Raw genomic sequence first — 18,771 nt, forward strand, 5'->3', positions numbered from 1 at the left:
AGACTGAGATTACAAAGAACGAACACTACTGACTGAATGAGAGAATGAGGCAAAATCTGTTTTTAAAGCTGTAACATGACACTTAATGTAGGAGCTGCCATCTTATAATGTCCTTCTGATGTTGAAGTTGTTATAAAAGAGCAGTTTTACAAATGTTTTAGGCACAAACACAATCATGGAATGGCTTTGAACAAAACTTAGACAGAAATCCCACTGATTACTGAAATTACTTTTCAGATCAAAGTATGGTAGAATGCAATGTGTATGTTCAAGACTAAGTATATGGTGGGATTTCAATACTCAATAAAACATTTATACATTTAACATTATTTTGGGTGATTTTAAAATCACAAAGCCATCCTTTCAGACTATGCAACAATGGTGGGAATTCAGAAGAGCACGTGTGAAACAGTTTTGACAGCACACTAGTAATGTCACTGTGGTATCCAGTTACAGTTAAACTTGAGGAGTTAGTCGAGTCAACTGGAGATTGTGTCTATACAGAGGATCTCCCAACTAAAACGACTAACAAGAGCTCAGCTATCAACTAGTCACAGTCATGATGCAATTGTGCAGAAAAAAATAACAATGCAGTACTGTAAAAAGGAGACATGAAGCACCTGCGAAGCATCTACAGTGTGTAAAGGGGCTTCTCACGGGATCATCTGAAGACTGGAGCGCTGATGCGCTCGCTGCTCGACTGATAACTGATAACAGCTCTCAGTGATGTGTGTCAGGTCCCAGCTACAATAGCACTGACATTCACAAATGTTCCCAGAACAAGAGGGAACCCAATGTGCCTGTGGCTTCCTCTATTTCTGTTTTGATAAGTGATAGAAGGACTAGGGCCGACTCAAGGCGTAGAGCACTTGTATCTACTGTAATCTGCTCCTGATTAGAATTCATTCTGAGACTGCTACGAGGCCAAACACAGATACAGTAAAGTCAGCACTTTTAAAGTCAACATGAAATAAAAATTGATGCTTGTTACTTTCTAATGCACATTCCGGCATTTAATTCATCAGTGCATATGATTCTAATTGTTTTTCTTTTAAGTTACTGTAATTGTTCATCTGTCCTACATTTCATCTCTCTTAAATTAGATCCATTTCTGTTTTTAAAAAGTTTAGTAAATGAGAATACAACAAACTACTTAATTTTTTTTTTTATGTACTTAATTATCCTGAAAACTTTAACACCCAATGACATTAAATCTTTCCAGCAAAAATAATTAAAAAACAACAAATTTGATCAAGTTTTATTTTGTACGCAGTCATATTCATGTCAATTGTGCCCACTTGAAATTAAGAGGCAACCATCTTTTAATTTGGTGGAACAAATTAGAGAAAACTTGGTTTAATAAAACTCCATGGTTGGAGGGGGGCGGGTGAGAGAGAACGACACTTAAAATCAATGTCAAATGACTCTGTCAATCTGAATTTCCAAACATCTTAAAATAAAATTGAAAATTATTCATATAGATACGAGTATGAAAATTAGAACTTAACAAAATTGTACCTAATCTTAACTGACTAAACTGAACAGCAGAAAAAATCTGGGTATATCTATCTATTGTTGTATCTATGTACAGTATATACCTAGTCTAGTGTATACTGTATATATACATACTGCACATCATAGTATATATACATACATCTGTGAACAGAATATCAGAAATACTTTAACTTGACTCAACTTTTTATCCCCAGTAAAGTCATGAAAGTATAAAGCATCTTCGAGGAATACAACAGAAGTATAAAACATGAAAAGAAATGGAAAGCTGATGAAACATAGGCAGTCTTCATGCTAATGAATCTAAGCACTGATAGAAAGACCTTTTTTAAACATTACTAACAGGAACATTAGCAACACCCGCACTTTTTTTTTTTTTTTTTGCTACTGTTGACATATTGAAGGGTACAGAGCTAACTAACCCTCTAAACTAAGGTTGCCTGTTATCTGCTGTCTGACAGAAAATGCAACAAGTTTGCATCGTTTTTCACTCACCAAATCAATTATATTACAATAGAGATCAGCACGTCCTCATGTAGCACTGATGTTATATGGCCCCCGCAACAACAACAACTACAACATAATCATTTAGATACTTTGTACTGCAGGACTTTTAAACAGGTGACCTGCTGTCTTGCTGCCTACATCTTTCTTTGAAAATGTGTTTAACTGTCCAGTAACTGACCTATTAAAAATAGCCATTGGCTCCTTTTAGGCATCTTTCCTTTGTCTTGAATACTGCAGTTTTTAGCTGCTCCTAAAAAAATAGCTATCTGGATAATTCTGTAGTAAACAACTACAGACCTATTTCAAATCTCCCCTTTCACAAGATCACTGAGAATGCTTTTTTCAGTCAGCAGAACAAACTCCTAGACTCAGATAGCTACAGTACTTGGACGGTTTCCCATCTGATTTTAGTTTAGCACAGAGACGGAACTCGTAAACACACAAAATGACATTAGGCGAAATACTGATTCAAGGAAAATATCAGTGGTGGTTTTTATTAGATTTTGGTACTGCTTTTGACATTGTCAACCACGATATGCACCAGGGCAGACTGGAAAAACTTAACAGGACTCTCTAAGATGATCCTCAGCTGATTTAGGTCATTAAGTTTGATTTACGGGTTATTACACATAACAGGCAAATATGGATCTACATAGACCTCTATAACATGTGGAGACCCACAGGACTCAATCCTTGGACCTCTCCTGTTTTAAAAAAAATCTTAATAATCGCAACAATATAGTCAACTCACATAATAAAAATACTCAACTCAAGCAAATATTTCTGATCCAGGTATGTGTTGATTTTATTAACAACACTCAAAAAATTATACACCTGGTGTCTTAATAGCATTAAATAGTGTTGTTTTGACGATTACCTCAAACACGGTGAGATTGCCTCAGAGGCAGTTATGAATCTAAATGGACCTTTATGACATTTGGAAACTCCTAACCCCCAATCAAAACCAACAAAAGAGCAATAATATTATCAATACTGAATTCCATTTATAATAAATTTTACTTAAAAGTAGTGTCGTCTAATGATTAATCGCGATTAATCGCATCCAAAATAAAAGTTGTTTTTTACATAATATATGAGTGTGTACTGTGTATATTTATTATGTATATATAATTAGAAACACTTGCATGTATATATTTAAAAAATATGCTGTTTATATATTAAATATATATTAAATTTATATTACATATATATATATATATATATATATATATATATATATATATATATATATATATATATATATATATATATATATATATATATATATATATATATATATATATATATATATATATATATATACATAATAAATAAAGAGTACACATACATATAGTATGTAAACAAACTTATTTTGGGTGTGATTAATTGCGATTAATTGTTTGACAGCACTACTTAAATGTTTCTTTAAATATTTTCTTAAAATCGATATGTATAATTATCTAGATGTTACTACTATTAAAAAAAAAAAAAGTATGGTAATGCAAATTAGAAATAACCAATAAAATATTGTCATAAATGGATTTTTTTTTCCTATTGATTATCAATTATGGCTGCATTTACAGTAGCAATTAGATTCTGATTTCTCCACTATATCGCACCAATTAATGTGCACTTTTGCTCATTCATTCGTCCGCAGATGTTTAATTTACTTTGGACCCCTCGAAAAGTGAGAGAGCAGAAGAATGTGAGTGTGTGTGTGCTGTGGAGGGATTGGAGGGGGCCGCGCATGTCATGTCAAAGCAATAACTAAATCAGGTCATGCAGAAGTCTGCATGCAAACAAGATTTAGAAAAAAATCATTCACACATTCATTACCAGCATGACAGACTGTACTACAACTCCTCGCCAACCTTCCCAAAAAGACCATTAGGTGGCTGCAGCTCATTTAAAGGGCTGTTGATTTATTCATTTATTTAAAACAAACAAACAAACAAAAAACATACGCTGGTCACAAGGTCCTGTTCATCACTTCATCTACATTTTTTCTGCCTCGATAAAGACTCATATGTCCTTGCTAAATACTGATTCAAAGAAAATATCAATGCTAGTTTTATTATTAGATGCTGCTTTTGACTCCATCAACCACAATATGCACCAGGACAGACTAGAGAACTGGAGAGGACCCCTGAGATGGTCCTCAGCTGATTTTGGCCATATTACATAAAAACAGGCAATTATGAATCTAAATGGATCCCAATGACACGTGGAGACCCCCGGGGCTCAATCCTTGGACCTCTCCTGTTTTAAAAATCTTAGTTTCAGCAGTCAAATCAAAAGCAATAACTAAATCAGCTTTTTATCATCTTAATGCAAACAAGATTTAGAAAAAATAAATAAATCACATGTTTATCATCAGCAGCACAGACTGAACTGCAAATTCTTGCCGGAAAAAGATCATTCCCTCATTTATCTACATCGTTCCCTCTGAATAAAAGCTCATATGATATCCTTCCTATATGATGCGCCCAAAGACTCCCAAACAGCTCTTGCAGGTCAAGAACCCACAGTTCTCAGAAGAACAGCAGAGATCGATGATGTTATGAAACTAGGGAAGCCCTCAGGCCTTTTACAAGGGTTCATGATGCAATTTCCAAAAATAGCCTAGTGCAAACAAACACAGATCTGGAAACAAAGCAGTTCAAGTTGCCTTGGGCGCACTGGACATCACCAGGGGCACTGGGTCAGTCTTCCTCCTCAGCACAGTGAACAAAGAAAGCAAAGTAAGATTGTTGTGTTGAGTTTAGAAAACCACCATCCGCTCATGACGATAATATTAATGCAATATTCCTAATCTCAGCAAGCCTGGTTACTTTAGATATGATGGACACATCTACTCCATTTGCTGTGATCTAAACGATGTTTGTGTTTTGTCAGAACATAAGCTAACGTCCCTAGACAGTGCACTGGCATGGTCTCCGATTAAAAACACAATGCCAATTTCTCACACGAGAGACGGAATCACTTATTCTTTACTTTGTAATTAAGACGTGAGAGTGGCAGCTAAAAATAGTGTGACTTGTCGATGTCAGTGTGTCAGTCTGCCTCCTACGTGTCTGGGAAAGCAAACTATGCCATTTAATTTCCTTGTCTTAGCAACAGGCAGTTTTTTTTTTTCATCTTCTCTCGAACTCCCCCTCTGTTTCAAATAGATTTTGTCCTGCAACCTCGTCCCTATACGTTTGCACCTGTGACTGGCATTTTAATGATTCAAAGGGCTGGTGATTAGCAGTAATCAGGCTTAGCATGGTAGGGCAGAGGAGAGTCCACCAGGCCACTTTAATGACTTGACACTGAAATGAATTCGTCATGGCAACCATTGACCTAGTGGATATTATTCGAAGCAGAATGTCAAGACTTCGGGAACTTCTGAACACCCTTCACGGAATAAAGATAATGACGCTTTATTAAAATGGAGATTGCCGCAGAGCATGCTGCTTGAAAACACTTGTCACAGACGGGGTTGTGTGCCATTCAGAATTGAATTGAAAATGGATTTTAATCACCGATCCAATTCCAGAATTTCAAGTGAGGCAGCAGGATGCAAAATTTTAAATTTAAGCTGAATTAAACTGGAATAATACATTAAGAATTTGTAGGAATTATTTTCATTTTCAGTAAGAATTACCCATAACCGCACACACAACATATCAAACCTATAGAAATGTGTATTATACTATATGTGTGTTTATAAATACACATTCTACTTTTTTACATTATTTCTACATTTTGTTTACATTTTAAATTATTTAATTACATATTTGTAAATGTATATAATAATGTCAAATTATATCAATAAATAATTGTAAGTTTGTAGGATTTTTTTTTATTTAGTCATTTATTTACTTTAGTTTTAAATTTTTCAGTATGAATTCCCCATAACCGTACACACGACATATGGGGCAATTTGTATTATAGCCTACTGTATAATACATATACATGTATATGTTTATAAATACACATTATAAAATATTTATAAATATTTGAAATTATTTCATTACATATTTGTACAATTATAATAAATAAATAAATAAATAAATGTAAGAATTTGAAGGCTTTTTATTTGTGTATTTATTTATTTACTTGTGTTTCATTTTTCAGTATGAATTCCCTATAACCATACACACATAATATGGGGCATTTTCAGAATCTTTAAAATATCAAACTTAAAAAAAAAAAAACTTGTCACTTATAAAAAACTAATATACATATATGTATAAAAATTATATATATAATAAATATTAGGGCAGTCGTGGCCTAATGGTTAGAGAGTTGGAGTCTCAGGTCCAGCAGGGATTGTATGTGGAGGGGAGTGAATGACCAGCACTCTCTTCCACCCTCAATACCACAACTGAGGTGAGACCCTTGAGCAAGAACCGAATCCCCAACTGCTCCCCGGCCGCCGCAGCAGAAATGGCTGCCCACTGCTCCAGGTGTGTGTGTGTGTGTGTGTGTGTGTGTGTGTTCACTACTCACTGCTGTGTGTGTGTGCACTTGGATGGGTTAAATGCAGAGCACAAATTCAGAGTATTAGTCACCATACTTGGCCACTCGTCACTTCACTTTCACTTTCTTTCAAATATTACATTTCAAAAATTGTATTTAATAAAATAAATGGACCATGTTGCCAGGATTCAAAATTTCCCAGAATGATCAAATTGTCTGGTTTGAAACATTTTATAAATTTTGTTTTGATAAACTTATCCAAAAAGAAAAAGAAGATTTTGTTGAAAATATATTTAAAAAAATAAAATAAACACTATCATAAATATACCAGTGAAATAACAGCATATTTTGGCCAGAGCTAAATGATAAAGAGTCTTACCTGTGGTCTCCAACTTTAGCTCTTTAGAGGTGTTGCAGCTGAAACACAGGGAGAAGAAGAGAGTTTTCTTTAAGGACGTGGAAAAAAGAAGAGGTAAACAACTCGAGGCTAGTAAAAAAAAAGCAGTATTGAGCTGGTCTGAGCTAGTAACAACCATCTCAGGCTCATACTCCCCGGAGAGCAAACTGCAGTCTACACCCAACATCATTACAACCTGCCCAACACTCAAACACAAGACCTGTGTTTTCAGCTGCTGTTTTTTAGCGGTGCCACAGTGTGTGACATTTAACTGTGAGCAAGCAGCACAACACAATACATGCAAACACAAACACACACATGGGCACGTCTGAAGGAGCCGGATGAATGGAGATCCCTGGGGCGCTCAGTTCAGTTGCCAAGGGTTGCAATCCCATGCCAGACAGACACGGCATGAATGGCATGAAAAATTCTATAACCATGACGTCAATGGAGGAAAAAAATAAAACTGACAGTGGGAGAGAAACGAAGAATGTGTGTGTGTGTGTGTGTGTTATATATACTTTATTCTGTCTGTACTGTAAACTCCGTTTCTTTGCCTTTATAAACATCGGCCATGCAAAAAGTCTGAACACTTTGAACAGTGTTATTTTAGTATCACTGATATACTATTATAGTTTTTATATAATAGTATATAATTTTTTCGTATACGTTTTTAATTTTAGGAAAAATTTAGTTATTTTCTTGTGTTTTTGTCACTTTTATTGGTTTTTATTTCTTTATAGTTTCTTATAGACTTTTATTTTCGTAATTAAACTTAAACTAAACAAGAAATAAATTAATATATAATAAGTTACATATATGATTATTTTTGTATGTAGCAACCACGTCAATGATACATTTATTATTTAAATATATTTTATTTATATAAGCAACTTTATTAAAATGACATGTATACAAAAACCTGTGTATTTATACGTTTTGTAATTTTAATTCAAATACTAATATTTACTAATTGTATATTACTCATATCACCATGTATTGACGGGTTTTAAGGTGGATATACATGTATCTCTCTGTCATGAATTCGGTCCATAGACTTCCACAAGAGGTCGCCTCTTCATCATATTGACTCTCACACCACACAGACTGTTACATGCCACTCCGGACTACAGTTCCCATCATCCATTGCACTGATTACACATACACACAGCTGAACGCACTGATCCAATCCGACATGCTTTATAAGCCATGGACTTCCTCGTTCAGATCACTGAGTATTGTATTTATCACTCTCCTAGTGTTAGCTGCTTTACCGAGCCATTCCGTGTTTCTGTTTAGTCTTTAGTATTGTTCTGCGTTCATCACTCACCTAGTGATAGCTGCTTTACGGAGTCTAGTTTCTAGTTCTAGTTTAGTCTAGTAATTTCATGTTGCCTTGTTTCCTGTTTCCTGCCTGTGTATCTTGGATTAACCCTTGTCTCGCCGCTCGGACTCTGTTTGTACCCCATCTGGACTATTGCTCATGTTTCTGGATTACCCCTGTTGTCAAGCCCTCTGGATTCTGTTCGCCGATCGATGATCTACGCCAGCCCTAGGAATACTCTTTGTCTTGCCTTATACATATCTGTATGCTGATGCTCGACCCTGCCTGTGTATGTCTAAGAATAAAGCTTTGCGTATGGATCCGCAAGCCTCACGTCTCGTTCGCCCTGTTACAGAATACTCGGCCTCACGAGGATCCATCAGCTTTTCTAAAGGACCCTGGCCAGGTATGGACAAAGTTGACCAGCTGCTCGACCTGCGACAAGAGTTATCTTATAGGGTACCTTTCGATGAGGTCATATTAAAAGACAGTTTCGGACTAAGTGAGCCCATAAAGTCATGGTTACCTGAGGGGAAGTTTAATTGTAGTTTAAAGGACTTTATGGACTATGCTTTGCTATGTGCTGGCTCTTTGTTTACTGTGGGTGTCGCGGAGGAGGAACGCGACACAGCGTCTGTGACTGAAATGGTGGCTGCACCAGAGCGCATTCACAAAATGGCGGCGACAGCGGAGCCTGATCCCAAAAGGGAGGACACAACAGCACCCCGTCACGTCACAGCTGCCAATCCTGAGTCAGGCCAGGACACCGCAGATCTTCATGAATTAAGTCAAGTCACAGCTGAACTTCCAGAGTCACGTCACGACACAGCTGATCGTCAGGAGTCTTGTCAGTTCTTGTCATCTGTTGCACCCAGATCTTCAAAGTCTGTCTTTCGGTATCCCAGTCTGGTATCCAGTGTGAGGGATGCACCGCTGGTGTCTGCACACACAGCTGGTATCCCCAAACCCACTCACTCTAACCATTCTGTTCCTGAACTAATTCCCCTGTCTGAAGCACTGATTGGAGTGTTTTTGAAGCTGCTGGAAACAATCTGGACGAGCTCACATAGACTGTAACATCTTATATCAGTTTCTGTGAAGATATGTGCATTCCTACCAGGACTCATTTAACTTACAACAACGACAAACCGTGGTTCACTGCAAGACTCACCAACTACAAGACACCATCCCCCAACACTGTGGAGAATCAACAACTGGCAGACGATCTGAATGAGTTCTACTGCAGGTTTGAAAAAACACCCCACACTCGCCCTGAACCCCTCTCCACACGACCATTAACACCTCCAGCAACCCCCAATCAGTGAAGACGAGGTGCGCCAGGTCTTCTGGAAGCAGAAAAGGAAAAAAGCACCAGGCCCAGATTGTGTTACACCAGTCTGTCTGAAATCCTGTGCTGACCAGCTGGCCCATATCTTCACACAGATCTTCAACAGATCACTGGAGCTGTGCGAAGTTCCTTCACGCTTCAAACGCTCCACCATCATCCCATCTCAAAGAAACCCAAAATTACAGGACTAAATGACTACAGGCCTGTGGCTCTAACATCTGTGGTCATGAAGTCTTTTGAAAAACTGGTGCTGACCCACCTGAAGGACATTACTGGACCCTTGCTGGATCCTCTTCAGTTTGCCTACAGAGCAAACAGGTCTGTGGATGATGCAGTCAACATGGGACTGCATTATGTTCTGCAACATCTAGACAGACCAGGGACTTGTGAGGATCCTGTTTGTGGACTTCGGCTCAGCTTTTAACACTATCATCCCAAACCTCCTGCCCAAACTAACTCAGCTCTCCGTCCCCACCTCCGTCTGTCAGTGGATCACCAGCTTCCTGACAGACAGACAGCAGCTAGTGAGGCTGGGAAAATACACATCCAGCACCCGTACGATCAGCACTGGAGCTCCTCAGGGCTGTGTTCTCTCCCCACTGTTCTTCTCTCTCTACACCAATGACTGCACATCTAAAGACCCCTCTGTCAAGCTCCTGAAGTTTGCAGACGACAGCACACTGATCGGCCTCATCCAGGACGGTGACGAGTCAGTTTACAGACAGGAGGTTTCGCCAGCTGAGGAAGCTCATCCTGCCACAGGAGCTGCTAAATCAGTTCTACTCCACCATCATTGAATCCATCCTCTGCACATCAATAACTGTCTGGTTCAGCTCAGCTACCAACCCTGACCTCAGAAGACTACAGAGAGTAGTCTGGACTGCTGAGGGAATCATTGGTACAACCCTCCCCACTCTCCAAGAACTGTACTTATCCAGAGTGAGCAAAAGGGATGGCAAAATCACTCTGGACCCTCACATCCAGCACACTCGCTCTTTGAACTGTTGCCGTCTGGTTGACGCTACAGAGCCCTGAGCACCAGAACGACCAACACAGGAACAGTTTCTTCCCTCAGGCAATCCATCTCATAAACAACTGACAGTTGTGGATCACACACTATTTATACACTTATTTATCTAACACACATACTTAGTCTAAATTTCAATCTGCACATAATATACCTGTACATACAAAACTGTCTATTGTAATATACCTGTACATACAATTGTCAATTTGTATATTGTTATTCCTTATTCACTTGTTCTATTTTTTATTCTTTTATGATCTGTGTTTTTGTTCTGTCGCTGTCATTCTGTTGCACTGTGGAAGCTTCTGTCACGAAAACAAATTCCTCGTATGTGTAAACATACCAGGCAATAAAGCTCATTCTGATTCTGATGCATATGACATATTTCCAAAAATGTATTACACACACAAAAACATGCATATTTGTATGGGCAAGATATTTTCTCATTTTTAATAGGTTTCATATACATTTTCACTTCATCTGAAAATATATTTCATATATGGAAATTTAATATGTGCACATATATTTACATACAGCTTCCACAGTTACATGCCAAGATTTAATAACTCAGGGTTAGTGTTTTGTTCACATCTATGAAAATTGCACAAATTCATGATAAAACCATGACCCCAACTCATGATTTATAAGATGCTTTACGTTCGTTCACTGATATGATTATATGTATTAGGATACGAGGCGACTGCACTTCTGAATGTTTTGCTCTTATGTTTGTATGCGGGAGGAACAAGAGCTTAAATGACTGTAATATGAAAGCTGTTATGAGGCGTGTGTGGGTGTGGGTGAGCAGAACTGATCAGATTTATTTACAGCAGCAACTCTTAGCAGAGAAAATACTTTCATATCACGCAATTGAAGTTTCATAACACTCTGTATGGTCTGCCTGTATAATGCACCATAAAGGTGTTATTGATGGATTATAATGCATTCATAATAATATCAGCTGTGTTTGCTCATAAATTACCCCTAACATAACAATATGAATGCATTCCTGGTTATACCTTTAATATCAGTATAATGCATTACAACATGATCAACACCAGATTTTGCTTATTATGTTTTATAATATTTAAAATATTAACAATGAATAATTACATATTATAATGTACTGTATTATAACTGTCATATTTGAATCCTTTAATACTTTTATAAACATTGGTTATGCAAAAGTCATAAGTCTGAATGCTTAGAACTGCTATTTTATATATTATAGTTTTTGTTAATATTTTAAATAAGATTTTTTTGTTTTAGTTTTTAGTTATTTTTAATTTTACGTTTTTGTCACGAATCCTGTTCATGCACTTCCGTTCGCTCACCACCAGAGATCACCCGCTCACTACTATGGACTCTTGCACCACACTAACTGTTGCACTTCACTCCGGACTACAGTTCCCATCATCCATTGCACTGATTACACATACACAGCCGAATGCACTGAGTACACAAACACAGCTGAATTCAATCAGGCATGCTACATAAGCCATGGACTTCCTCTTTCTCACTGCCGAGTATTGTCTAGCGTTTATCGCTCTCCCAGTGATAGCTACATTACGGAGCCCTTCCGTGTTTTCTGAGTCTAAGTTTAAGTCTAGTTTATCTAGTTATTGCCTGAGTCATTTGTATCTTTATCCTAGCCTGTGACTCTCGATTATTGTCTGTTCTCTGCCAGCCCTGAAGATTATAGCCTGCCTTGGATCTCTCTTTAGTCTTGTCGTTTTGTACTCTGTTTGCTTCTGCTTGGACTATTGCTCAAGTTGTCGGATTACCCCTCTTGTCAAGCCCTCTGGATAGTGTAGGAATACTCTTGTCTTGCCCGTGCCATACCTGTTTGCTGTTCCATGTTAAGAAATAAAAGCTTGCACTTGGATCCGCTCACCTCACTTCTCGTTGACTCCGTTACAGTTTTAGTCATTTTTTTTTTTTCATTTTCATTTTATTAAGTTTTACTGTTTTTGTCATTTTTATTAGTTTTTGTTCATATGTACATATTTTTCTATTTTCATTTTAGTTACAATTTTAGTAATATTGTTGTATTTGTCATCTTTATTAGTTTTACTAACATAGTTTAGTTCATTTTTAGACATTTTTATTATGTTTTCGTAATTTTTATTATTATTTTTAAACATTTTATATTTTCTTTTCATTTTAGAAACCGTTTTAGTAAATTTGTTGGGTTTTTTCATTTTTTGTTCGTTTTATTCAACAGAACCAATTTTATCCAACTTCAACAGAAATTAGACATATTTTACAATATGTATTATAATGCATCATAAACATTCATAATTTGTATAAAGTTGATTTCTGTTCCTTTTTTTCAGCAATATTTGCATTGCTCATAAAATCGCTGTCAGTGTGTTTGTGGTCAATTGAAAGCAAATTTACGCACAGCTATAATATACTGTCCAGTAGGGGGCAAAATAAAGCGACCCTGTCCTTGACCTGTCGGCATAAATGACTATTTCTCACACAAAACGAACCATTCAGGAAAGGCAATTAAACGATCTTTAGCCATCGGCTCTCAAAGGCAAGAATAGCATGATAAGCTTGTTGGGTTTAATCTTTAAACAGCGCTGTGATAAAAGCCATCCATCTTTAAGGTGCAGCCTTGAGCGAGGCGATGAGAGTGATGACAGAGAAAGCCATCTGAGGCTCACAGTGTTGCCTCCAGGACAAACCACTGTACAGATGGACTCAATGCATCCGCCAGATCACGACAATCATCAGTTTGCAGAAAGCAAGCAGCAGATGGTGAGGGAAGAAGGCTCAATGAAAATGAAGCAGCCCAGCAAGTACAGAGCGTTTCATACAACGCAGCAGCTCCATAACACTGCAGGAACAAACCTTCTGCTACAACAAAATACAGACTAAATAAAAGTTTTAGAAGTGCTGTGAAAGCTAGGTAGAATTCAACAGCCTCAAAATGTCAGTAAAAAGTGTTTGTGATGCAGCAACAAACCCAGACCAATTTGCCATGTTTTATTAAGGTTTTAAAATGATCTGTACATTACAATATTTCACAATTGAAGTATAAATAGTATTGTTTATAGATTGTGCTTGAGAAAAATCCAACCTGCCAGCATGTTTATGGAATGTTTTCAATAAAATAAAATAAAATAAAATAAAATAAAATAAAATAAAATAAAATAAAATAAAATAAAATAAAATAAAATAAAATAAAATAAAATAAAATAAAATAAAATAAAATAAAATAAAATAATAAAATAAAATAAAATAAAATAAAATAAAATAAAATAACAATTAAAGTAGGTCAATGGAAAGTGTCTGCCAACAATGGGAAATTTAATACGACTTTGTGAGACTATACGTTTTATGCTTAAGACATAAATTTCTCACTTGTAAACTAAATGAAAAGGAGAAATGTTGCCTTGTCAACAAGCTGAAATAAAATACGCTTTTTTATATTTTATTTTAGTTAACGTTATTTATTTCAAGTAACTTTATTTTCAAGTTTAATTAACTACTTTCTTTATCCTAAAATAATAATTTTCTCTTTGTACTGTTTTTTTTTTTTTTTGGACGGATGTGGTAATGATGCTTATAAAATGCCATACGTTTGCATGCCAACAACTTCCTAACAATATTTTGCAATTAAATGTGGACACCTGTTGCATAAAGTATACGGGGAAAAGTGATCACATCATTTCTTTAGGACTATGTAATTACAATACACGTATTTGCTGGGATTTGCTGCATTGACTATCGACTCTCATCGAATCTCTGTGTGCCAGACATTCATTCGCACGCATCAACAGAGTTATAATGACTCTGAGTCCAATGAGAGACAAATGAGAACGTGCTGATGCTAAAGCGGCACGAGGGAATCCCAGCCTGTCAACACGGCACATCACATCATCTGACACGCACACACACACACACTCACACACACTCACACACACACACACACCTCTGTCTGAGTCTCTTTCTCTCCTCTCTGTCTCTGACCCTCTTCACCTGCCTGCTTATTAAAATCTCATAGTATTAACTCTGCTGCTCACGGCCAGGCTGAATAATTCAATCAGACTAAAGGAGTCAAATGAATCTTTAATGGCATTAAAGCCACAGGGGGAGCGAGCCGGACTCTGGCCTTCACCCGAGACGCTCGACAGCCACAAACACTCACGAGAGCCACGGATCCAGATCAGACGACGAGACGGATTCCAGCTGAGAGAGATCAGATCTGTTCAGGGCTAGAGTCCTGTTTTTACGCTCTTCACATTTGTTTCGCATTTACTCTCACAAAGTATATATCATAATTAATTAAATATCATAATTACTACAATGCCATTGAGAGTCATTAAGAGACTCAACCATGACTCTTTTTGACTGTCGGGCTGGAGCCCAGAATAGCGAGCATTAATACAAGAGATATCTACCAAAAAATGTATAGCATTCTTCATATCTTCTGTTATTCGCAGTGGAGACTTTTACATCTGTCATGTGATCACACAACTATTATTCTAAATCTCAAAAGATTGTAATAAGTCAGATTTATTTTTGTTTTTAAAAGAAGTCTCTTTTGCTCACCGTTATTCGAGGAAAAAACAATACAATTTAAAATAACTGTCTCCTATATAAATATCTTTTTTAATTATAATAATATTATTCCTGTGACAGTAAAGACATTTATAATGTTACAAAAGTACCAAAAAAGTGTCAAATAAAGGCTGTTCTTTTGAACTTTCTATTCATCTGTGAATCCTGAAAAATAAAACGTATCACAGTTTCCATAAAAATATCGGGCAGTTTTCAACATTGATAATAATCAGAAATGTTTCTCAAGCAGCAAATCAGCATATTAGAATGATTTCTGAAGATCATGTGACACTGAAGACTGGAGTAATGATGCTGGAAATTCATATTTCATCACAAAAATAAATTACATTTGAACAGATATTCACAGAGTTTTTACTGCATTTTCGATTAAATAAATGCAGACTTTTTCAAAAACATTAAAAAGCCTTAAAGAAACACTCCACTTTTTTTTTTTTGGAAAATAGGCTCATTTTTCAACTCCCCAAGAGTTAAACAGTTGAGTTTTACCGTTTTCAAATCCATTCAGCAGATCTCCGGGTCTGGCGGTAGCACTTTTAGTGTAGCTTAGCATAGATCATTGAATCTGATTAGACCGTTAGCATCTCGCTCAAAAATGATCAAAGAGTTTCGATATGTTTCCCATTTAAAACTTGATTCTTCTGTTGTTACATCGTGCACTAAGACTGATGGAAAATTAAAAGTTGCAATTTTCTAGGCCGATATGGCTAGGAACTATACACTCATTCCGGCGTAATAATCAAGGAACCATGGGTGCAGCAGGCGCAATGATATTACGCAGTGCCTGAAAGTAATCCCTAGCTAGGTAACTAGTTATGTTATAGCTGGGGACTACTTTCATATCATTGCGCCATTGCGACAGCGTCAGTCTTAGTGCATGATGTAACTACAGAAGAGTCAAGTTTTAAATAGGAAACAATGGATTCGAAAACGGTAAAATGAGCCTATTTTCAAAAAAAGTGGAGTGTTCCTTCAATAATTTCAGACTTGCGTATACATTTCAACTAAATATTGTAAGTAACTGACCTGATTTGGCTTCTTCTAATTCTTTGGCTTCCTCAAGTTCTTTCGCTTCTTCCTCTGTAAGGAGAAAAACAGATGAGAAGGAATGAGTTTAGAGTCTCCAAGCACAAATGCAGTCACGTCATGTTCCTCAGGAGGCAGATGCACAAACATGCATTCACAGACACAGTTCAGGAATGCCTGAAAATGTCTGATTTTGCCAACATTCAACCTTTGTGGCCCGCAGGTGGAAATCCATGTGAAAAGATCAAGACTTGTCAAGCAAGCTTTCCAAAGATGTAGGCTGCTCTAAAATACACCAGATTTGATATCACACGCTTTACAATGTCAAGGAGCTGCGATCGCTTTCTCTACAGTCTACTGTAGAGAACCACTGGCACCAAAGCCAGAGCCCTGCTCACCAGACACATTATCCCTCTCTCCAGCATCTCCACTTCTAAGGTTCTCACAGAAAATGGAGGAACTGGTGTATGCTGGGACCAAACTCTCCCACTCTTTTGCTGCAAGCCCCCAGTTATCAACTAAAAAATGGCGGGCCCCACAACCACCAAAGACTGCAGGCCCAGCTCCCCCCCCCTCCTCCTGTGAGAGCTCTCTGACCGCTGTAGGTGAACCAAAAACAACTGATAACAGCTCTCAGTGATATATGTCGGGTACCTGCTATGATAGCAGCAACTTTCACACATGTTTACAGAACAAGCGGGAACCCAGTGTGCCTGTAGCTTTCTCTATCTCTGTTTTACCACATGATAGAAAGTCTAAGGCCTTCTCAAGCCATACGGCTGACCCATCTAATCTGACGCCTATTATGCATCAAACTAAGATTGCTGAGACACAAAGTAATGCCATCAAGTTAGCATTTTTAAACATTCGCTGACTAAAAAATAAATCACTTCTGATCAATGATTTAATAACCACAAACAACCTGGATTTTATGTTTCTAAATGAAACATGGCTTGAAGACAGCTGCAGTGCAACAGTCCTCAATGAAACAGCCCTCCTAACTTTAACTTTACAAGTGTCTGCAGGACTGTTAGGAGAGGTGGAGGTGTAGCTGCTCTATTTAAAGATGTTTATCAATGCAAGCAAGTGTCATTTGGTGAGTATTTGTCTTTTGAATACCTAGGTATTGTGCTGAAAGGTGCTCCACGCGTTCTGTGTATCATTATTTACAGGCCTCCAAAATACTCTCCAGCCTGTTATCAATGATTTCCTCAGAGTTTGACTGTTTTACTATTGCAGGGGATTTTAATATTCACATAGATAATGCAGAAATCAAAACTGCAAAAGAAATTATAACTGTTTTAAACACTTTTGACCTGATTCAGCATGTGCATGGACCCACACACAATCGTGGACACACTCTAGATTTACTCATCAGTAAAGGTCTAAACATTTCATCCATTGTTGTTAAGGATGTAGCACTATCTGATCACTTCTGTATTTTCTTTGATATATTGATCTCTGTTACCACTGAATCTAGATCTGTCTCTGTCAGAAAGAGATGCATTAATGAGAACACTAGTGCGCAATTTATGAAGGTTATGTCTTTAACACCAAGCATTTCTGCAGACCCTGTTGATCTTCTCCTGGACTCATTTAACTCAAAAGTTAAGAATGTTATTGATGATATTGCTCCGGTAAAGGTCAGCAAGAAGAATGGCAGACAAAAATCACCTTGGAGAAGATCAACAGTAGTTCAGAGTATGAAAAGACAATGCAGAAAAGCTGAGCGAATGTGGCAGAAGACGAAAATCGAAATTCACTACAGCATCTATAAAGACAGCCTTCATGCTTTCAATGTGGAACTAGCCACAGCTAGACAGACCTTCTTCTCAAACCTTATAAACAGTAACTTAAACAACTCTCGCACTCTTTTTGCTACTGTGGAGAGACTGACAAACCCCCCCCCCCCAAGTCAGATTCCCAGTGAAATGCTCTCCGACAGCAAATGCGATGCTTCCATCTTTTCTGAGAAGATCAATAATACCAGAAAGGCGATTGACACATCTTCTTGTTATGCAGAGGTCACACGGATTACATTTTTAGCAATTTTGTTGTGTTTTTGTCCATTTTTAGATTACATTGTTTTTATTTTTATTTTTGCTTAGTTATGGCTGATATCAATAATATAATTTCTGTATTCTATGGAGACAGAAACCACAGAAATTAACCATAAAAAGAATAAACTGCATACATATTGTGTGTGTGTGTGTGTGTGTGTGCGTTTGTCTGTGTGTGTCACACGATATACAGTCATATATCACGTCTACGAGTGTGATATTGTGTTTATACAACAGTTCAACGGCACGAGTGTGTAAACAATTTAGAAACAACAACGAAGTATCTTTAAAAGCCCCCTTTTGTGCAGAACTACTTTCTTCCGCCACGGATTTAAATCTAAAGTTGACTGTTTAACAGCTGATCCCCAGTCTCCGTTACTAATTCCAAAATGTCACTTTAGAGCTAGTAACGAAGGAACTTTGAGTTGCTTCATTGAAAGCTTTGTATTACTGTAGTAAAAGCTTGCTGTATTATGTAAAATAAGCATTATGAGAGAGAGATGGACTGAGCGACTG

At 37.1% G+C, this 18,771-nt stretch overlaps 1 protein-coding gene across 1 annotated transcript in view; it reads right to left on the bottom strand.

Moving 5' to 3' along the window:
• The window catches only part of cd276 (CD276 molecule), a 103,860-nt gene that overhangs the window by 15,527 nt on the left and 69,562 nt on the right, over nucleotides 1-18,771 (bottom strand). The window contains exons 6-7 of the mRNA XM_058751277.1: nucleotides 16,196-16,249; nucleotides 6,863-6,900 (exon numbers count right to left, since the gene is read on the bottom strand). Coding sequence (XP_058607260.1) covers nucleotides 6,878-6,900; nucleotides 16,196-16,249 — 77 coding nt within the window. The 3' untranslated portion in view covers nucleotides 6,863-6,877. The remainder of the gene's footprint in view (nucleotides 1-6,862; nucleotides 6,901-16,195; nucleotides 16,250-18,771) is intronic.

The sequence above is a fragment of the Onychostoma macrolepis genome, chromosome 18 (genome assembly GCF_012432095.1).
Source record: "Onychostoma macrolepis isolate SWU-2019 chromosome 18, ASM1243209v1, whole genome shotgun sequence".
In the NCBI taxonomy this organism is placed as follows: Eukaryota; Metazoa; Chordata; class Actinopteri; order Cypriniformes; family Cyprinidae; genus Onychostoma; species Onychostoma macrolepis.